The sequence below is a fragment of the Agelaius tricolor genome, unplaced genomic scaffold (assembly GCF_023055355.1).
Source record: "Agelaius tricolor isolate 1412-34295 unplaced genomic scaffold, bAgeTri1.0.p SCAF_14, whole genome shotgun sequence".
NCBI classification, from domain to species: Eukaryota; Metazoa; Chordata; class Aves; order Passeriformes; family Icteridae; genus Agelaius; species Agelaius tricolor.
In genome coordinates, this window is record NW_027269274.1 from 21,240,577 (window position 1) to 21,259,386 (window position 18,810).

The 18,810-nt window shown below is 41.1% G+C and overlaps 1 protein-coding gene across 2 annotated transcripts in view; it reads right to left on the reverse strand.

Annotated features, from left to right (window-relative positions):
* BICD2 (BICD cargo adaptor 2) overlaps positions 1–18,810 on the reverse strand; it is a 50,619-nt gene that overhangs the window by 15,997 nt on the left and 15,812 nt on the right. For both annotated transcript variants that reach the window (XM_071440130.1, XM_071440129.1), the window contains exons 2-3: positions 4,969–5,181; positions 1,826–1,978 (exon numbers count right to left, since the gene is read on the reverse strand). In XM_071440130.1, the coding sequence (XP_071296231.1) occupies positions 1,826–1,978; positions 4,969–5,181 (366 nt within the window). The remainder of the gene's footprint in view (positions 1–1,825; positions 1,979–4,968; positions 5,182–18,810) is intronic.

The window sequence follows — 18,810 nt, forward strand, 5'->3', positions numbered from 1 at the left end:
CTTCCACTAAGATAAAATACTTCAGACTGTAGTCTATTTTCAAAGTTTCCAGAATGAAAATACAGCAGTCAATAACTACAAGCAAATATTGAGATAGCATCTGAGGTTAAATTTAGCTCAGGCCAGAATGGCAGCATTCTCCAGTATTGTTATTTTAGAATGAGAACATGGAGCTGGGAACTTTCACCTGCTGCTCTGAATATGATGAATGAGAAAAAAAGGTAAAATCCAAAAGTAACCAACTACATAAGTTTGATTTTATCAGTTCCCTCTGTCTTCCAGCCTGCATCGAGACCACAACAGCCCCTTTTGTCCCTCCTACAGGATGTCAGAGTGCCCAAAACTGCATAATTAAACCAAATATATGCAGATGAGAACAGGTCCAACCAGGAATCCTGTTTTGCACAGTGAGGCCCAAAGTAATAAACAGAGATACAGAGTTTCACTTGGACATAAATAAAATACATTCGATATCCCACATATCTAGCCTGACAGGGCAGCTTTCATTCATTACACAGAAGGACTTCTGCAGCAAATTCTACAGAGATTTTACTATGTGCTGACCACAACAGATGGTATTAACATTCAGTTTTCTAAAGAATTTTGATTTCAGGAATATTTTCATGGAATTGTAGAATCAGAGAATAGTTTGGGCAGGGAGGGACCTTAAAATTAATTTCATTCCTCCCCCTGCCATGGGTAGGAACGCCTTCATCTAGACCAGGTTGCTCCTCCAAGCTCTGCCCAACCTGGCCTTGAACATTTCCAGGGATGAGGTAGCTGCAGCTGCTCTGGGCAACCTGTGCCAGGACCTTACAACCCTCACAGCCAAAAATTTCTACTTAATATCCCATCTGTCCCTGCCCTCTGGCAGTGGGAAGCCATTCCGCCTTGTCCAAGGTCCCTTTCCAGCTTTCTTGGAGCCCCTTTAAGTACTGGAAGGTCTCCCTGGAGCCTTCTCTTCTTCAGGCAGAACACCCCGAGCTCTCCTAACCTGTTTCCAGAGCAGAGGGGCTCCAGCCCTGGCAGCATCTATGTCCTTCACTTTCCCAACTGAGCTTTATTCATGCAATGGAACCGACAGCTACCTGAAGAATAAAAATAGGAAGTCCCACACTGATAGATGAAGATAAGTGAACCATGCCAAAGACCACATCTATCTTAATTAGCTCCACAAATGATAACTCAGGGAAGCTCTTAAGAAATTCCAAGAATGCAGTTTTCTAAAACTCTGGAAATAGCTGGAACTGCACAATTAAACATGGCCTTTCAGACAAGCAGTCACACAGATGTGACAGTGCAGAGCAACTATAACAGCATTCCAAGTTTATTGAAAGTAGCTAGAAGAGTAGCACAGAAACGAAGAGAGAAGATAAGAATAAAGTAGCAATTAAAACATGTTTCAGAAACATGTTCAGAAACACTTCTATTTCCAGATACTGTAGAAGGGGAAGGATGAAAGATGGATGGATGGATGGATGGATGGATGGATGGATGGATGGATGGATGGCGTTGTAAAGAGACACTGAAAAACTACTGCAGCAAAAGGACTAAAACAAGTAACAAAGCAGAGTGATAGCGACCTTTGTTTCATCAGAGAAAGAGAAGGCAATGGAAGGACTTGGAAGTCAAAGTAGAAGCAGTGAAGTATTATGATTGTGTATAGAGTCAGAAAGGACAAGTCTTGGTGCTAAAATAAAGAGCTTCTCAAAAGTAGTACAAAGATAGAAAATAAGTAGGTGTATGCTCAAATGAGACAGAATCATACTGTAACACAGGAATTAACTGTACTAAAAAAGCAATGCCCACTGGTTGGAAAACTTGCCTGACTTTGCTTCAGGACAGACACTTGTTTCTGGAGACAGATGTTTTCCTCTTCAAGTTCAGTATAGTCTTGCAGCAAACGTGCTTCTCGGAATTTATATTCCTTAATATCATCTCGCAGGCGGGCCCTTTGGATCTCCACATTTTGGTTGACCTGGAAAAACAAACAAAGCAAAACAAAAATGGTGGCACCTGGATCAACTACAATTAAATTGCAAAATTTTATATCTTTTATATCTTTTTTATATGCACTAATTCATTGAATTATATTGAAACATATTGAAATTATACATTTTCCCCTCACCCTCCAAAATTACAGAAAACCAAGTCATTTACACAATAATTAGATTTTGTATTCTTGATTTTTTTACAAATCCTCACTATCGACTCAAAAAAAGTCAAGAAACAAGCAGGGAAAGCAGCATTTACACCTGTGCTGTTTCACTGGCTGTAACAACCAGCAAATGTTTTCCAGACCAGAAGTCAGTACCCAAATCTGTTTCAACTTTAACAAGAAGGGCCTTTTCACAAGAGAAAGACAGAGTCAGATGAGTCCAGATGTTCTTATTTGGACATATATTTGCTGCTGCTTTTCAACAGACATTTTCTTTATAACCAGAGCAATAAGTTGAAAACATGATACAATTAATCCTTTTGGAGAAAGACACTGAGTTAAAACCCATGAAGCCTAAGATCTCAGGTTGAGAAAAAATAGAAACTAGTTGACATAAAATACTCCCTTCCCTTAGCCCCAAGACTTATGCAGGACTTAATGAAAGACTTAACAAAAAAAGTTAGCATGGTTTTGAAAGATAAGAAGTAAAAACCAATATATTGGTGTAGTATGACCTTGGGATCTTTCATGAATGTACACAGACACTTTAATAAATTGAGCTGGAACATAGAGAGCTATAGAAATGGCTCACTGCACTTACTTTTTATTTTTTCCAATATTATTTTCCTTCAAGTCCTATCTTCAAACACTTAACTCATACAAAGTGAAAAAGTATGTTCTAAAACATTAACAGAATCAGCTTCAGAACTAGGCAAACAGGGAATACAGTTGCCTAAAAAAATAGTATTTTTGTAGCTGTGCCCATGATATGACGGAGTAGTTTTCCACACTTCTAATTCAAAACCACTGCTAGCTGCTGACAGAGGCAGCCTGTCACTTCAGCTGGCATATGGGACCTGCTGCCTGATCTCACCTGTCCTGCAGCCCAAGAAAGCTTCAGCCTCAGGCCTACAAACTCAGATTCCCTCCGACCTCTCCACTCCTGGCCAGACACAGGCATGTCAGTGATGACTAAATATGGTCTCAGCCCTTGAGAGTGTGCAGCAGGGTTCCACTGAATAACCACACAGGTACTAACAGGCACACACAGCACACTGAGAAAAGGGAAATGTTTGCAGCTGGAGGATGTGCCAAGAACTGAATCTGGCATGTTTTGAATACAAACACTGAATCACCTGCAACTGTTAAGACTAATAAACTTAAATTACAATGCCCTCACACATCAGGTAAAGATTAGATTATATAAAATTGTCTGTTTGTTTTTAGCCTGAAAGAGAGCACAACTTCACAGCACACCAAGAAATCAAAATTGCTGCAATCAGACACTACAGTACACCAATACAAATTACAAGTTGCTATAGCCCATATTCCATGCCTGAGTAAGTGTTGACTCTCTATCTTTGCACAAACCCAGGGCCACAGGGAAAGCTGAAGGCTGACATGAATTCACATTTTTATGTCTCCTTAAAAGGTGACTGGAATATCTGGAAAGAAAAATCACCTCCAGTTGCAGTGACACTGGAAGCAGACCAGAAATCTGCTGCTCAGCACACTTTGAGAAGGGACCAGAATCCCTCACAGACACTGTGCTACCTCTGGGGTGGACAGTTTTTCTATTAAGCTAGTCTTAAAGGTTGGGAAATACAGACAAAGAGTTGTGTCTGTGTTTCTAGAACTCTTTCCCTGTCTAAGGAGAAGGCTTGATTCCAACTCTTTTCCACAAAGTTAAAGGAGAAGTTAACCAGCATGTTTGATCACTTGTGACCGCTTGTACCACAAATCTTCTCTGTCATATCCCAACAAGAGGCACCAATGAATCCCCACATCTCCAGAAAAGTAACCCACATTTCCTCATCGATTTTACCACCAAATATTATCCCCATATTTGTTACTATGTCCGAAAGAAATTACATGAGACGCTTGCAGCTGAGGTCACATGGAGTGAGTTGAGATTCAGATATGGACTCTTGGATAGCCTTCCCTCCTGGCAGGGGAGGCCAGTTGATTAGCTTAGGACTAGACAAGATTAGACCCCAGTGCTTCAAAGGAAGGTGGAAGAAAGCTCAGGAGTAATAACTGCTGACTGTTTTATCCATCCATCTGTGGTTTACAGACTCTGTAGTTTTACCAGACTGAATTTAAGCAATAGTTTGAATTTAAGCAATAGTCTCAAAACAATCATTTCTGCACCAGTACCACAAAGACTTCAGCTGAACTACAGATTTTGTAAGTAATTAAACTCTTTAAGTAACTTCTCAGCAATTATTTCCCCTTAAAAATATGTGGTTTCAATAGCAAAAAAAATAAAAGGCTGAAGCAATTATGTTAAGCAAGCTACATAAATGTAAAAGCCACCGCTTCATGAGAAAAAACTCAAGACTATAAACTTTCCTATCCCTCTTTTTGTGCATTTCAGTGTTTTGTTATAACCTCACACCTTCAGAAATTAAGGAGGAAAAAGGGATAAAAAGGGAAAATATGCCACAAATATTTTGCAGCCAGAAAATCTGCACTGGGAATGAAGCAGCAAAGTACATCCAAGGGTCTCTGTGCTTGGCCTAAACAGGTTCCTCTGCTTTTTAAGGCAGCAATTCTGGAACTGAGGGAACTGATGCGCAGTACCTACAGGACCAGCATGACCAAACGTGCAGCCATGACTATATAAACCGTGTCTGTCAAATTGCCTTTCAGCCAGGAGCAGCTGCTGGGAGCTCTCAGCCTGGAAAAAGGAACAGGCTGCTGTCTGTCAAATCGCCTTTCAGCTCAGGAATCTTCCCTTTTTTTGGCTACATAGCACCAGAAAACGTAACAAATCCAAGCTGCAGTGAACCCTGTGCATCTTCGCTCACCTCCTTCAGTTCCTGCGCAACAGAATTAAGGCGTTCATTTTCAGACTGTGTGTTGGCAAGGACATTTCTTATCTGTTTCAATTCTGTCTGCAACTCCATAACCTTCTTCATGTAGTATTCTTCTTTGGTAGCTGATTCTTGAATCAAGGTTTCCTCTCTGCTCTCTCCATCTGCTGCTACTTTCTTGTGGTTGGTATGGGCCTGTCCAAAAGCCTAGGAAAGTCAGAAAACACATTTTTTATCAATAAACCTATAATTCTGCATAAGTAAATTCAATGTTAAGTAGTTGAAAACATTTACCCTCATATAGTTCTTCAAGGCAAAGGAATGTAACCTCTTCCTACATCCTCCAACTCAGATTTACAAATCCTAATAAGTGGCCAACACTGCGCTCTTGAAAGTAAACCATAGCACCTAAACAGTGTTTTTTGATGCAGAATGCTTAAATAGAACCTCATATAAACTCTTGTGGGAGGGAACAACAATGTAGTGACTCTGCTGTTGAAACACGACTGGCTTTCAGCCAGATGACTGCATGACCAGATACTGCTGCACATGCATATTCTCTATAGTGGGGTTAGATTCACTTCTGCAAAACCAGAATCACTGAGAACACATCTGGCATTAGCAGCCTGTTCCTTTTCCCAGGCTGGGAGCTCCCAGCAGCTGCTCCTGGCTGGTAGATTACAGCCCCCTCCCTTGGGCTTGGAGATGTTGGCAGGGCTGTTCCAGATCCAGGCTAAGCCAGTGGGGTCGCACTGGCTGAAGTAGGTCAGCGGACAATCGTCCAGCCAGCTTGAGACATCAATCCCCAGCAGTGTGCCAGCAAAGGTAGTCACAGGCAGGTCAGAAGTCCAACCCACTTGGCACAGCCTGCCTCTGGCTAGTCCTGACATTGGCATTATTTTTCCTCCTCACATTTCTTTTCAGGGTCTTCATTTTGCTTGAAACCGTTGCAGGTGATGGTCCCTGTGGTAGTGTTCTCCACATGTGCCCCCAACCCACACAGACACCCCAGCTGCTGTGGTACGGAACAGCCTGCGGCTGTCACTGGCACATGTTGGAGAGCAGAGCTGGCCACTTCCAGTAGTTATATTTGTAACACACGGCCCAGCAGACTGGCCATATTCAACAACATTAAAAATGTGATCTCTTAAGCGTTGCACACGCTTGCACCACAATTCAACCCGAGGCATATTTGGAGCTTTCAGGTGCCACAGTATCTTTTCGGGATACCAAAACATGGCAGATTTTCCTAGTCAACGTTAATATCAGGCCAAGTCAAGGACAGAGAAGCATCTCATGAAACTCCTTATCTAGTCATAAATTTTCAATTGATGCCAGCTCTTCAGAAAAATACTGTCAAAGAAGAAAAAAAATCTGCTTTGAAGAGAAACAGATTTCAGTGTTTTATTACTTCTGTATATTGCAGCAGGCACATTAATAGCACAGAAACTACTGATTATACCAGGGCCGAAACAGCTGATCAAGTATGCTAACTCTGCCTCTGATTAAAGGCACACAGATATTGCTCCTATCAGACTAAATTTTATTTCAAATAAGTAAGTCAGAGATATAGGAGACAAATATCCATTGGAGAAATTCTAGCCAGATTCATCAAGATAACCTAAGGGAAACTAAAAAGTGCCATATTTCAGACAAAAAGCACCATCTGGTGCTGTTAAGTCCTTGTCAAATGAATTTCAACAAAGCAGCTTAAAAGCCTAATACCCAAGATCTCCATAAATGTTAAAGGGATAACAAAAAGCACACTAGCTCCTCAAATACACTATTTTTTCCCTGTAATAAACTAAGATCCACCTTTAAAGATCAGTATGGATGACAAATCTCTGGCACAGAGAAAGGGACAATGGGTATCTCTTTGCCCAGTGAAGTAGCACCATTTGCTCAGCTGCAGGATGCCAAAACAGCAAATGGAAGTTCAGGATGCTTAAAGCCACAGCTGATCATCCAGACCTCAGAGTCCAGGCATGATTCCATCAAGGAGCTCAGTAATGTCACTAAAGGAGGGATTCTTAAGAATAATTGTGGAGACCCTGGGGGGCATTTCCTGGTTTAGGGACATTCAAGAAGCCTCCCTCAAAAAGCTGTTAAGACCCCATTGTCTCCTTCCCTTGTTCCTTTGTCCCTGAGCCACTCCTATTCCCTGATGGGCCCTTATCTTTGTACTGCCTCCAGACCAGGGTCACCCTTGGGGTCCCTTGGGAGAGAGAAATGTGGACCCTCCATGTGCGCATGCGTGGGACCTGAAAATGTTACCCACCGGCTGAAGAAAACATCTGTGGATACCATGCAAAGGCCCTTTTTGCTTCCTTACCCCGGACTTTATTAGCAGCAATAATGGCTGCAACAAATGATGACTTATTTGCTTGTGAAAGTTCCAAGGCAGATGCTAGGCCATGGGTTTCTTTAATATCTGGAAAGAAAATGTCATCATTTTGCCCAAGTCACAACTGACAGGGAGTATTTAAACACAGAAACTGCCATAGAGGATGAGACTTTTTAAAAATCCAATATCCTGTCTTCTACTGAGGCTAATGCCAGATGCTTCAGAGAAAGGTGCAAGAAACCACATAAGCTCTTCAAGCTGGGGATTGCCTTAAACTTTAATGGAGAATGCCTAATTTGGGAAAGCTACTAACTTTGAGTTACCCATGTAAAATACCTCCTTATTTTTCAGAGGTTTATGCATTTTTTGGCCTCAGTAAAATCCTACAACAATAAATTCTATATATAAAATCTTACTCTTACATGACAGCTTTTCATCAGTTTACAAGTTTCCCACATTTCCATAAAAGAACACATATTTTTGCTCAGGCTTGAAGGTGTGGTGTTAATCCCATGGTCAGCTGTCAATCACTCACTATTTTTTGAGACATAAATCACAAGTCTCTAGTCTCTGGTGATGGCAAGGTGAAGTTCAGTAAGTTATCACTACTTTTATGTGTGAGAGGTTTTTCCATTCACTACAGCAAACTCCCTTTTCAGAAACTGCCTTTTATTATGGCTTGTCCCAGCTGGTTCCATTCCAACCAAATGGAACTGCTCACACACAGTAACTGCAGAAACAAGCTCATGGTCACTCCTACCAAAGGATGCTGCTGCTCCTTGTGGGCTCCAGTTATTTCTGCACAGTAAGGCTGTTATTGGCTCTCAGCCAGCATGCTTGTGAAGTGTCAGCAGAAACCCTGCCGTTAGCTTGAGTATTGCTGCCTGGAGTACAGAACTGTGTGTAAACAGCCTCTGACATACACAGAACATGAGACACCTCCTTCAGAGTCATAGTCATCAGGACAGACAGCCTGGAACAATGCAAGCTGCATGCATTTATAAGACAACACTTGAAAAAAGCACTTCCATTCCAACCAAGCTTTGTTATCTCTCTTATATGTACTTAGAAACAACCTCAGACATCACTGTTACAAGCTATTTTCATAACTCCTATGGAGAACAGGAAATTAACTTTTAACAAAACTGCGCAAAATTACAGGGCAGTGCAATTACCTGCCATAACTACAGCCCAGACCTGTCTTAAATCAAGCTAGGGAAACTGACTTTTTACTGCTATGCACGAAACCCCTAAACCTTCATACATGCTGGAGTCCAGCACCTGTCCATCTACTTTCGCTTTAACATTATCTAAAGCACAGGAGCAGAAGTCAGTTACCCTGCTCTTCCTCCTCTTCCAAACCCCTACTTCCATCTACTAGGGAAGAAAACTGTTCTCAGTTATACTGGAATGACAGACTTTGGAGTATCTCTTCACAAAATAAAAGTTTCTGATGTGAGGGCTGCAAAACATCATGTTTTGCTCAACACCTGCCTCTAGGAATTACGAGACATTAATGTTAAGGGATTATCAAAATTCTTATCTTCCAGATTCCCAAGATCAAGGCAAAAGCAAAATCAAAGAGTTCATGAACCAAAATGCTGTCTTACTATTTGCTCAGCTGTGCTTGTCAGTGCACTGGAAAGCACTTTTCTGGACAAAGGTACAACTTACTCACAACTATTTCTTCAGAAAGCTGCACGAGACACACATCAAAAGCCCTCCTTGGGTTTAACACCATCTGAAACCAACATAAATGAACCTCTACCCCCAACACACAACCTCAAATTCTGTCATACACAAATCCAAATTTTGTATAGCCATTTACCACTGGACCAGGCAAACATGGAACATTTCCCAGTGGGTAATCGCAGTTATGTGGTGCAAGTGCACCGAATCATGCAGATGCTAATTTTTGGTCCTCGCTCATAACCTGCTGCCAAAGCTGCAGATCAACTGACACCCTGTCAGGTTTGCTTTGGTCAAGCTGCCATCCCCTACCAGCTACACCAGTCTGTGAGGTCCTTCTCCTCTCTTCCTTCAAATACACTAAGACAGCATTGCCCAAAGGCCAATTACAACATCCCTGACACATACAGAAAATTTACCATAATTTGCTGGTGAAGGTTTACCAAAATTAGTATCGAAAATGCTATTAAATGCACTTTCATGTTTACAGAATTACATCAGCAGACTCAAGGCATGTAGAAAATACATGCTATCAAATTCTTAAATAGCCCAGAAAATATCGTTGCTAAATTAAGGAGATTACTACAAATTTCACATGATAATGTCTTAAATCTCAAGAATTTAAAGCTCTCCACAACAATTATGAATGGAAAAAAGAATCTGGACAGCAAATGGATGAGGCAGACTCATCCAAAAACTGCAGTGTTATATAAAATGGTCAAACCCAGTTCACTTCAAATGAAGCCCTGGATCAAGCTTCATTTAGACTGAGTTTAAAGTACTGATTTCCAAAAGACAGACTTAAAAAAAGGTGACCCTTCCTCTAGCTTTGATGATAATACAGATTCATCTGTTTATGTTGCAGGAGGAACAAGATCCCAATCATGCAGATGCAGATAAGCTTTCTGCATGAAACCCAGTACACTGAAGGAAGCTTTCATATCAGACTCCAAGCTTTGAGAAGAAAGTTTTCCCAATTCTGTGAAGTTCAGCATACTGTTAACATATTAAGTTCTTAAAAACATTGTTAAAATTTTAAACATGATCTTTGAAAGAAGTTCTTTATCACAGTGCAGCTGTTCACAGAACACATGAAATGTGAAGAATCTCTGAAACATGCTTCTTAGAGAATTCTAAATGCTTTTCTCAGAACAGCTGCTGTGGTATGGGAGATGCACAGATTGATCTCAGTCATGCTCAAAAAAAGACTCTCAGGCCTTCAGGAAAATCAGAACAGTTCTGCCTTATTTGCCTCTATAATCTGTCACGCCAGATCTCTACTTAGCCCAAAAGTCATCCAAATATGGAAGCTGGTTATGCTTCCATATTTTCTGGGATCCTGAACTAGACTGCTAAAAATACAAAATACTGGGATGCCACTATCAAATAAAAACTCCCAAAGAGATGCTGGAAAGGGCTTTTTCTGAACAAACCCTGTATGATCTCAAATCCTCTACTAACCTCTGCAAGGAGGCAATGTTCCTAAAGGCCTGTCAAGAGCTGATCAGAATCCAGATGCTGCACAGGGACTGTTAGAGGCTCTGGAGACTGCCCTGCATTGTTTCTAGGGCACTACCTTCACCCTGTACCTGTCTCTTTACACACATCAAAACACAGCAACTAGGAAAGGTCAGAAAGAGAGTCTCATGGATGCTTAAAGCAGAGATACTGACAAGGAAAGTCATAGCCCATGGGCCTTGAGATGACACAGATGAAACAGAATAAGTGACATCCCACTCATACTCAGTCAAAATCACAGGGAGGTTCCTGTGCCATGCACAAATACACCCAAACAAACAGAAAACAACACAAATATTTCAGTGAAGGAGTTTCATAAAATAAGTTGCTTAAAAATTCATTTGTCATCTAAACCTGAACTTGTGTTCTCCATTTAAAGGAGAAGGGAGGGAGCAGAGAGAGACAATTGCTTATACATGGGATGAAAAAATAATAGAGGGAGAAAAATCTTAAAAGAGCACAGAACTCCACAATATAAATCAACTTCTGGACATCACTGATCCCCATGCTCATTTCTTCTCCAATGAAGACTCCTTTGCCTGTGCACCTCATTTCTTCCCATTTTCCAAGCTGTGCATCCAGCCACACAGGATGCTGAAAATGTCAAGCAGCAAGGGCAGTCCTTAGTAAATGTCACACTAGCCTTTTCTCTGCAGTGAAACACTGCTATATGATGCTAACCATCCTCAACAGATGAAGCAGCATAAGGCATTAACCCTTTCCTTCACTGACATAGTGATGTTTAATTGATGCTTCAGCCTTTCTTGCTATCACAGTCACATTAACGTGGCTGCTGCACCACCACAAGCAGACCAGAACATGCACAAGTTCCTCCAATAAGCACATTAGGAAAAGAGGAATTAGTTTTAAACTCATTGACAAGAAAAGCTGACATAAACACAGGAGAAAGGCAATAAAGGAGAGCTTGTCTGAAAAGAGTCCCTTACCTTTCTCAATCAAATTTGAAAAGCAGAGTGATGCTCATGTGCATGCATGCACCAGGAGAGCAGTACCATGTACATCCACCACCAGAGGAAACACAAACAGCGGTGCCTATTCACCTTTCTGGTGAGGTTTGAGAGCACTCTAGTAGATATGTTTCTGTTTCTTTTGTACTGAAGATCAAGAGGGATTTGCAGAAACTGCCCCTTTTAGAAGGCTATCATTAGCTACTTTTGCAGTGAAAGAATGTTTTACCCATAAAAATTAAACAGAACCCAAGCCCCCAATAAGAAAAGGTGCCATTAATCAAGATGTCCTTTTTTCAAAAAATAAGGATAAAAGTCATGAGACTAAACATCAAACAGGACATTTTCCTTCAGTTGCTCTCTACCACTACTCAAGAGAGATTCAAGTCTTTTTTCAGGAGGCTTTCTACCAATTAACTGAGATTAGCACTCATCCTTCCCCTCCTAGCAACAGGCAACAAACTGTGATCAAGGTACATATGCTCTCTCCCTTTGGTGTAAGAGAATAAAGCCAGCCCTGCCAGGAGTCATTTCTGTCCGCTCTGACTTCCAAGCAGAGGTCCTGGAAAGCTTGGAGTTAAAAGCCAAGGACATTAGTCACAAAGTATTTCATTCATCACTGCCATGAAAGACTGTGGGTATCACTGCTCTTGAAGATGTGAATGCTACTTTTGTTTCAAAGTTTGTGCTATAAATTACCTAAATACATATCCTCACAAAATGTGGTCTCTGTCACTTATAAACACATGTGACTACTGACATCAAAAGTACATTTCCTGACATGGTGGAGCATTTCCTCATCCCCAGTGTCCTGCTCTGGAGACAGTGGGCAGGATGGTGTCCCCATGGCCACCTCAGAACCTGCTGCTGCCTTCATCATTAATCAACTTCCCATAAAAGCCACACAACCAGCAAGACCCCTTCACAGCCCACCAGCAAGTCCAGCTGTCGCCAGCAACTTCAACGGGCACTCAGCCAAAGCCTGGGATTTTAGTTTTGGTTGTTTTCGTTGTTTGGTTAGTTTGGGGTTTTTTTTGGTACGAAAAATTCCTATAACTGTAACAGGGAAGTAGAATTAAAAAGGACTCAATTGCATTCTACTGAGTTTAAGCCAGAGAGGAATGAAAGTTTTGGTGAGCATTCATTTCTGCTTTCTTATAAATAAAGAAAAGGTGCATGAGAGGGGTGCATGAGGTGGAACGACAAACAAGTCAACAGAAAAAACTACTCCTTTCAGAATAATTTTAGGTCTGATGGGTTAAGGAAGAACAAAAAACAAGCTATCCTGAGGCATCTTTCTCTTCTGTGCGTCAATTAACTACTGCTAGGAACATCTACACAGCTCCAGACCAAGCCTCAAAGAAAAGAAAGATGGAAATGTGTAGGAGAAGGAGTTGATGCTGCTGAACATCATCACTATTTAGGGGCTAGACAGCAGAGGAGACTAGAGATTTCTACTTACAAGTGCAAAGGCTCCCCTTACCTGCCTACTGTGTTATCGAAACATAGCTGAGACTCACTCTTCCCAGAAGTCACACTGCAGGAAATTTGATCATTGGTTGCTCATTTTTAAACCCCTCTGCTAAATTTGACTGAATTAATTATTTGTACAGGCCAGTTCACAACGTTGGCTGATCCTGCTAAGCAGGTCATTGGGTCATTTTCCCCTGCATATGAAAGGAGAAGTGACTGCAAATGGACTCTTTACAGTAGTGTCTTGTTAAGACTGTGTCTCCTCTGCAGGCACTTGAGCTAAGCACCTGTCAGGACATGCATTACAAATAATTGCGCAGAAACTTGATGTGGGTATTATCTACAATGAAATAATTTTTAGAAACTGAAAACCAGGCACAGTGATCTGTAAGTATTACACTAGATCTCTAGCAGCTGACCTAAAAGAATAATTTCAATAAAGCCCATAATTAGTCCTGAGAAGATATGTTATGAACCTTCAAAGGGTGCAATAGAGGGTGCCTCACACAGCCTTTATTGTAATAATTCCTAGAAGAAAAAGCTTTCATCTAGTGTTAATAATCAAATGATACCCATTGCTGTTCAGTAAATGCCTGATCAATAAATCACTGGAAAGTGAGCAAATGCATCATGGAGTACCTCTGCTGACACCCTTTTGCCTTCCTTCTCATCTTCACCTTTGATAAGAACAATAGAACAATACTTTTTTTACTCTTGTCAAATAAAGGGAACAATGCAACCTTGGAGAAATAGATATGGCTGACAAAGCAGAAGGCATGCAAAACAATGATATTACACTTCCTCAAAAGTGAGGGTTGAAAAACAGTCGCCTAAAAAGCACACCAGAAATTGAAGACCACCAAAGAAGACCCCAAGGAACACATTAGGACTTCCAATAAGGAGGGCAACTATGTAAAAGAAAGTATCACATACGCATCAAGTAAGCAGGCACAGCTAATGAATATATAATCACAGTGTACCATTAAATCTCTGTTTACCAGGGCACTCAATCAGAGCAGGAATCCTCCAAGTGACCACGGCTGCAAAAAAGAACGCCTGCTTTCTAATACTCAAAACTGCATTAGACAGTTTCCATCTGGCTAATTTTGGTACCACCTTAACCTATCCTGTGGCAGTGTGGGGCTTGAAGGCTGGATGGAATTAAAACACAACATTTCCACTAAAAGGTCCCGCAACAGCATGAAAGAAAAATCAAATGAGATCTCAGTCCTCTAAACATGTATATGTCTGTCTTTAAAGTTAGGAGGAGTTATACCTACCTAAGACAACTCACAAACTTACCAAAACCAACTTACACTTAACAAAGCCAGTATATGCATTCTGTCCTTCACATTAGACCAAAATGCAAATAGTTTAACTGCCCCACACATGACTTGCATGAAAAACCTTTCTTTTTCTATTTGCATACATCATTTTGCCTGCAGTCTGTCAGGCATATGCACTGGGAATGTGTGTGGCCTTGCAAGTAGCAGGTGTGACCGAGTTCCTCTTGGCAACCTTGGATCTCTCGACCAGCACCACTACCTCCTTCATCCACAGCCCAGCCCACACACAGCCTGTGGCCAGCCACCACTTGGGCGCCAGTACAGCCACACAGATCTCAGCTCCTCATCTGCTCCTCACCATCACAAAGGCTCTCGCACTTCCATGAGTTTGAGAGTAGGCTCTTTCTCCCACACACAAATATCCCCAGGGGCCAAACGCTACCATAAACTACATAGCAGGTGTAGATTCACAAACAACAGCTTGAAGGAGATTTGGTACCTTCAGGGAAGTTGTGAGGCTTTTCAAAACATTACATCACTTCCCACCACGTCAGCCCACTCCATACTGACATCAAGCATCTTCCAAATCGTCATGCAACAGTGAAGATTTGTGCACGCTCCAGGAAAGAGTCCAGTCCTTGATCTGGCTTTCATTTTGTTAAAATAATGGTCTACACTTTCTTTGGAGAAACCCCAGTTAACACACAAAATAATTCTAGACTGCCTTCCATAAAATGTTGCGGTGTGAGCTGGAGAGAAGGATTATACCTTCCAGAGTGTCCCGGCAGAGCAACCTTACAGCAGAGCTCAGTTCCCCTTAGGTACCTGTTAAGTACTACACTGTAAGGAAACAAAGTGACATTGTAGAAATTTGAAGAATCAGGCTACCCATCTACTGTTGTAAAAGCCTGCTGAACGTGCTTCAACATGATTAACTCCAGAATTCAAAAAAAGCTGCTGCAAGATTATGAACTACTTTTCTATAAAAGGAACATAAAAATAAAGCACAAGATATAACATTGTTGCGCCCATACAAGAAAGATTACTTATTAATATGAGCACAATCCACTTATGCAACCGATGTTGAAGTGTAGGCTTCTACAAAGTCAACCAAGAGTTTAAGTTGGCACCAAAGGAACTGCTCCCTGGCTCAGCAGAAGTCCCAAGAAATCAAGTTTAACCTCTCTCTCACCTCCTCTGCCCCAACCCAGCAGTTGAAATTAGAAAACCAAGAAGATAATTGTTTTAACTGGGAGCAAGATTAAGAGGTTCAGGATGAGAAGACACTGCTGCCACTCACTCTTTAATTATTGGTAACCAAAGGAGCACACACACACAGTGGTGATAGAAAACACTTTCCATCCTCTTCACTGGCTTTGCTTCCCAACCAAGGATGTTTTATCTGTATGGATAACAGTAAGCATGAAATCCTCCAGTGATATTCAAGTAAATGTTTTCCTTTTTTTTTTTTAATACAATAGCTAATAGCATACAGCTCTCATTGCAAGAGGACTCCTCCTAAGAACAAGGCTTGCCTGCTGTGCAGGCACACCCACTCTAGAAATAACACAAGGAAGTAAGTTGCATCCTGCAAAACATATGTAATGTACAGCTTATTACACTGCTGCTTATTTACCAGCATAGTGGCTTCCCCTGGTTCTGACAATAACAGAAACTTCCAGGAACAAACTCCATAAGGAGTCAGAAATACGGCTGCATAAACACAGCCCAGTACATATAAATACCTACTAGTTGGTGGTACCAGAATGAACCAGGGCATGAGGCACTTTGGGGGGAAAAAAAATTTTACCATCTCCAACTAATTATTTAAAATACCTAAGCAGATTTTCAATTACTGAAGTATTAAAGGAGACTAATGCTAAGTGTGGAATCACTTCCTGCATATGTCAAAGTTACCAGTGCTCACGTGAGCTCTGTTGTTCATGTACTTTTAAGCAGAGAGCTTTATAAAAACCAAAACTACTAGTCAGGATTTCTGGTTTTAGTTGTCTTCAATCATTCTCACAGAGGCATGCACACGTACACGTGCACAAACTGCACAAGGCATTTCATCCAATGTACCATTGGTAGCTAGTTCTGCATGGCAAAAGCAGACATTTTCTTGTTATCTAATTGCCCTTTAATTAAGAACTCATTACACCTGAATAACAAATTTATTTCTCCCCTAGAACCTAAGCAAAGGTCCAGACAGTTTAACCCAAATACAACTGCATAATCTATTGTGTCCTACTAGCACAGTATTTTCAACAAACTCCAGAGGAGTCTCTCGATTCCTTCTGACATGTTCTGCTTGCAACCTATATCCAGGAACAGTACACATATTTGAGCCTCTATTTTAAGGTTTAGGTAAAAAAGCAAGAAGGGCGAGGGACAAAACCTGGCCTTCTCGCAATGCAATTTCTACAAACACCCTGTAGAGAGCAACTGCCAGCTGCAACAGCCACATGGCCAAGACACTGGTGTGCACCAGTTAATCTGGAGCACACAGCTCAATCGATACTTGATGTGGCTGGCGAGGCACTGCCAAGCGCCCTCCGATGTCTGTCTGACAGTAGTGTCAATGTCAGAAATAATTCAAGGACGGGGTTTTACCATCGCTTAAAAAAGGGAGGACAAGTGCATTTCCATCTGTTCAACTCTAAGAGACACTTTCTGAAGTAAAGGGAGGATTAGGAAAGAGAGATACAAAATACAGGAGGAAGTGAAGCCCTGGTGCATGACTTAAACACTGGCAAACAGGAAACAGAGGCCTCCCTTAGGGCCCCATCCCTGCAGGGGTCCCAGCAGCACTGCATAGGAAGGGAGAAAGCCCCTCAGCACATGACAGCACAAGCACACTGGCAGCTCATTTACAGGGCCCTGTAAAGATTACAGCAGTCACTGCTCATTTTGGAACAGAATACCTGTCAAAAACAGAGCAATAAGAGGCAGTCTTTGCTGGCAAGAGCAGGAGTTTTGGCAAAAACAGCCAGCCCAACAGAGAGATCTGCACACCATCACATACGTGCTGAAGATGTTATGGATCCTGCCCCTTCGTTCAAGCCCATTCTAGCAGCATCCAGCACATCTAAAGAGACTGCAGGTTATCCTGGGATGTGTCAATGCTCTGTGGCCATCTGAGAGGTCCTACATCACCAGGACACTACCAGCTGCAAAGCAAGTGCCTCTTCTCTCCAAACATTCAAATACTTTTCATTATTTAAGTTTAGCTTTGTTTTCTACCTTATGAGCAAACCCACAGTCTCCAAACTTCAGGCCTGATGGTACCATGGGAAGTCAATGAGTCTCATTGCTTGCAAGACAGAGCTGCCAATTACAATGGGAAACCTTACCTCAGCAAGGCCTAATGTCCAAAATCAAGATAAACTTGGGAATTCTCTAAATTGGATGCAATCTGAGAAACCCACAGATAGCTTGTGAACACAGTCTGTTTCTGACTTCAGAAATCTTTTACAGAAACTGTAACTAAAAAATTAAAAAAAAAAAAAAATTAAAATCCCCGCCAGAAACCAAAATGGAGCTTCAGAAAACACCCAAACAAAGCCCACAATGTTCTGTCCTTGCCAGGAATGAAGCAGCAAGCAAGCAACAGCAAAGGGTCAAGAAAAAGCTGTCCTCAGATTTCAAATTAATCAAACACAATTGCTGGCTACTGAAAAGGGAGCAGAATTAGTTAAAATAAATGACTGAATAACAACAGGACAAGAGCCTGATTATTATTGGACATGGCAAAGGGTGATCTTTTCTTTGTTCATTACAAGACTGTAAAGAGAGTTGTGTAGATTTTTAAATTATTGGCTGAACAGTATAGCACCTTGTCAGAGAAGAAAAACATATAAAAAATTCTTCAAAGTTAAAAGATGCATAAAAACTTGCGAGATTCAACACAGAAAAGATGGAACTACCAAACTCTTCAGAAAATTGCACAGCAAATATTCATTACACACAAAGAACAATTAACTACAGTTAGCAATTAACAAAAATATGGATCATTACAAGTTCCAAAGGATGTCTTGAAAAAGCTCTGTCTTGGGAGTCCAAGGCCAAGGTCTGAAACCTGAAATGACAGCAGTGCTTCAGAGGATCCAGTGAAAAACAAGGAAGAGTTGGAAGAGCACGATGGATTCACACATAGTAAGAAACTGCCAAAACCATTAGAAAGGAAATTGTCAAAGACAAGAAACTTGAATAATCTACAATGTTATTTTATCCTAAGGCCTTGGACATTCAGAATTAAAGGGCAGTAAATTCATCTGTGAATTTTGGAGACTTTGAAAGCAGATCACAAAGCTCCTAAAATAGCTTTACACAGCTAAGTCAAACCATAAATAAGTCTTATATTTCATTAAAGGATTAATTTACAACTAATAATATTGAGACTTTGTAAGTACACATAAGGGAATTATTTTCTTCCCTCTCTTACTTTAAAAATTTAAAAATAATTGCATGTTCTTCATCATCTCAGGAGACAAGAACCTCCACGGTTATTCACTTCCAACTGCAAACCCAGGTATGAAGTGCTACTGATGCACATCCC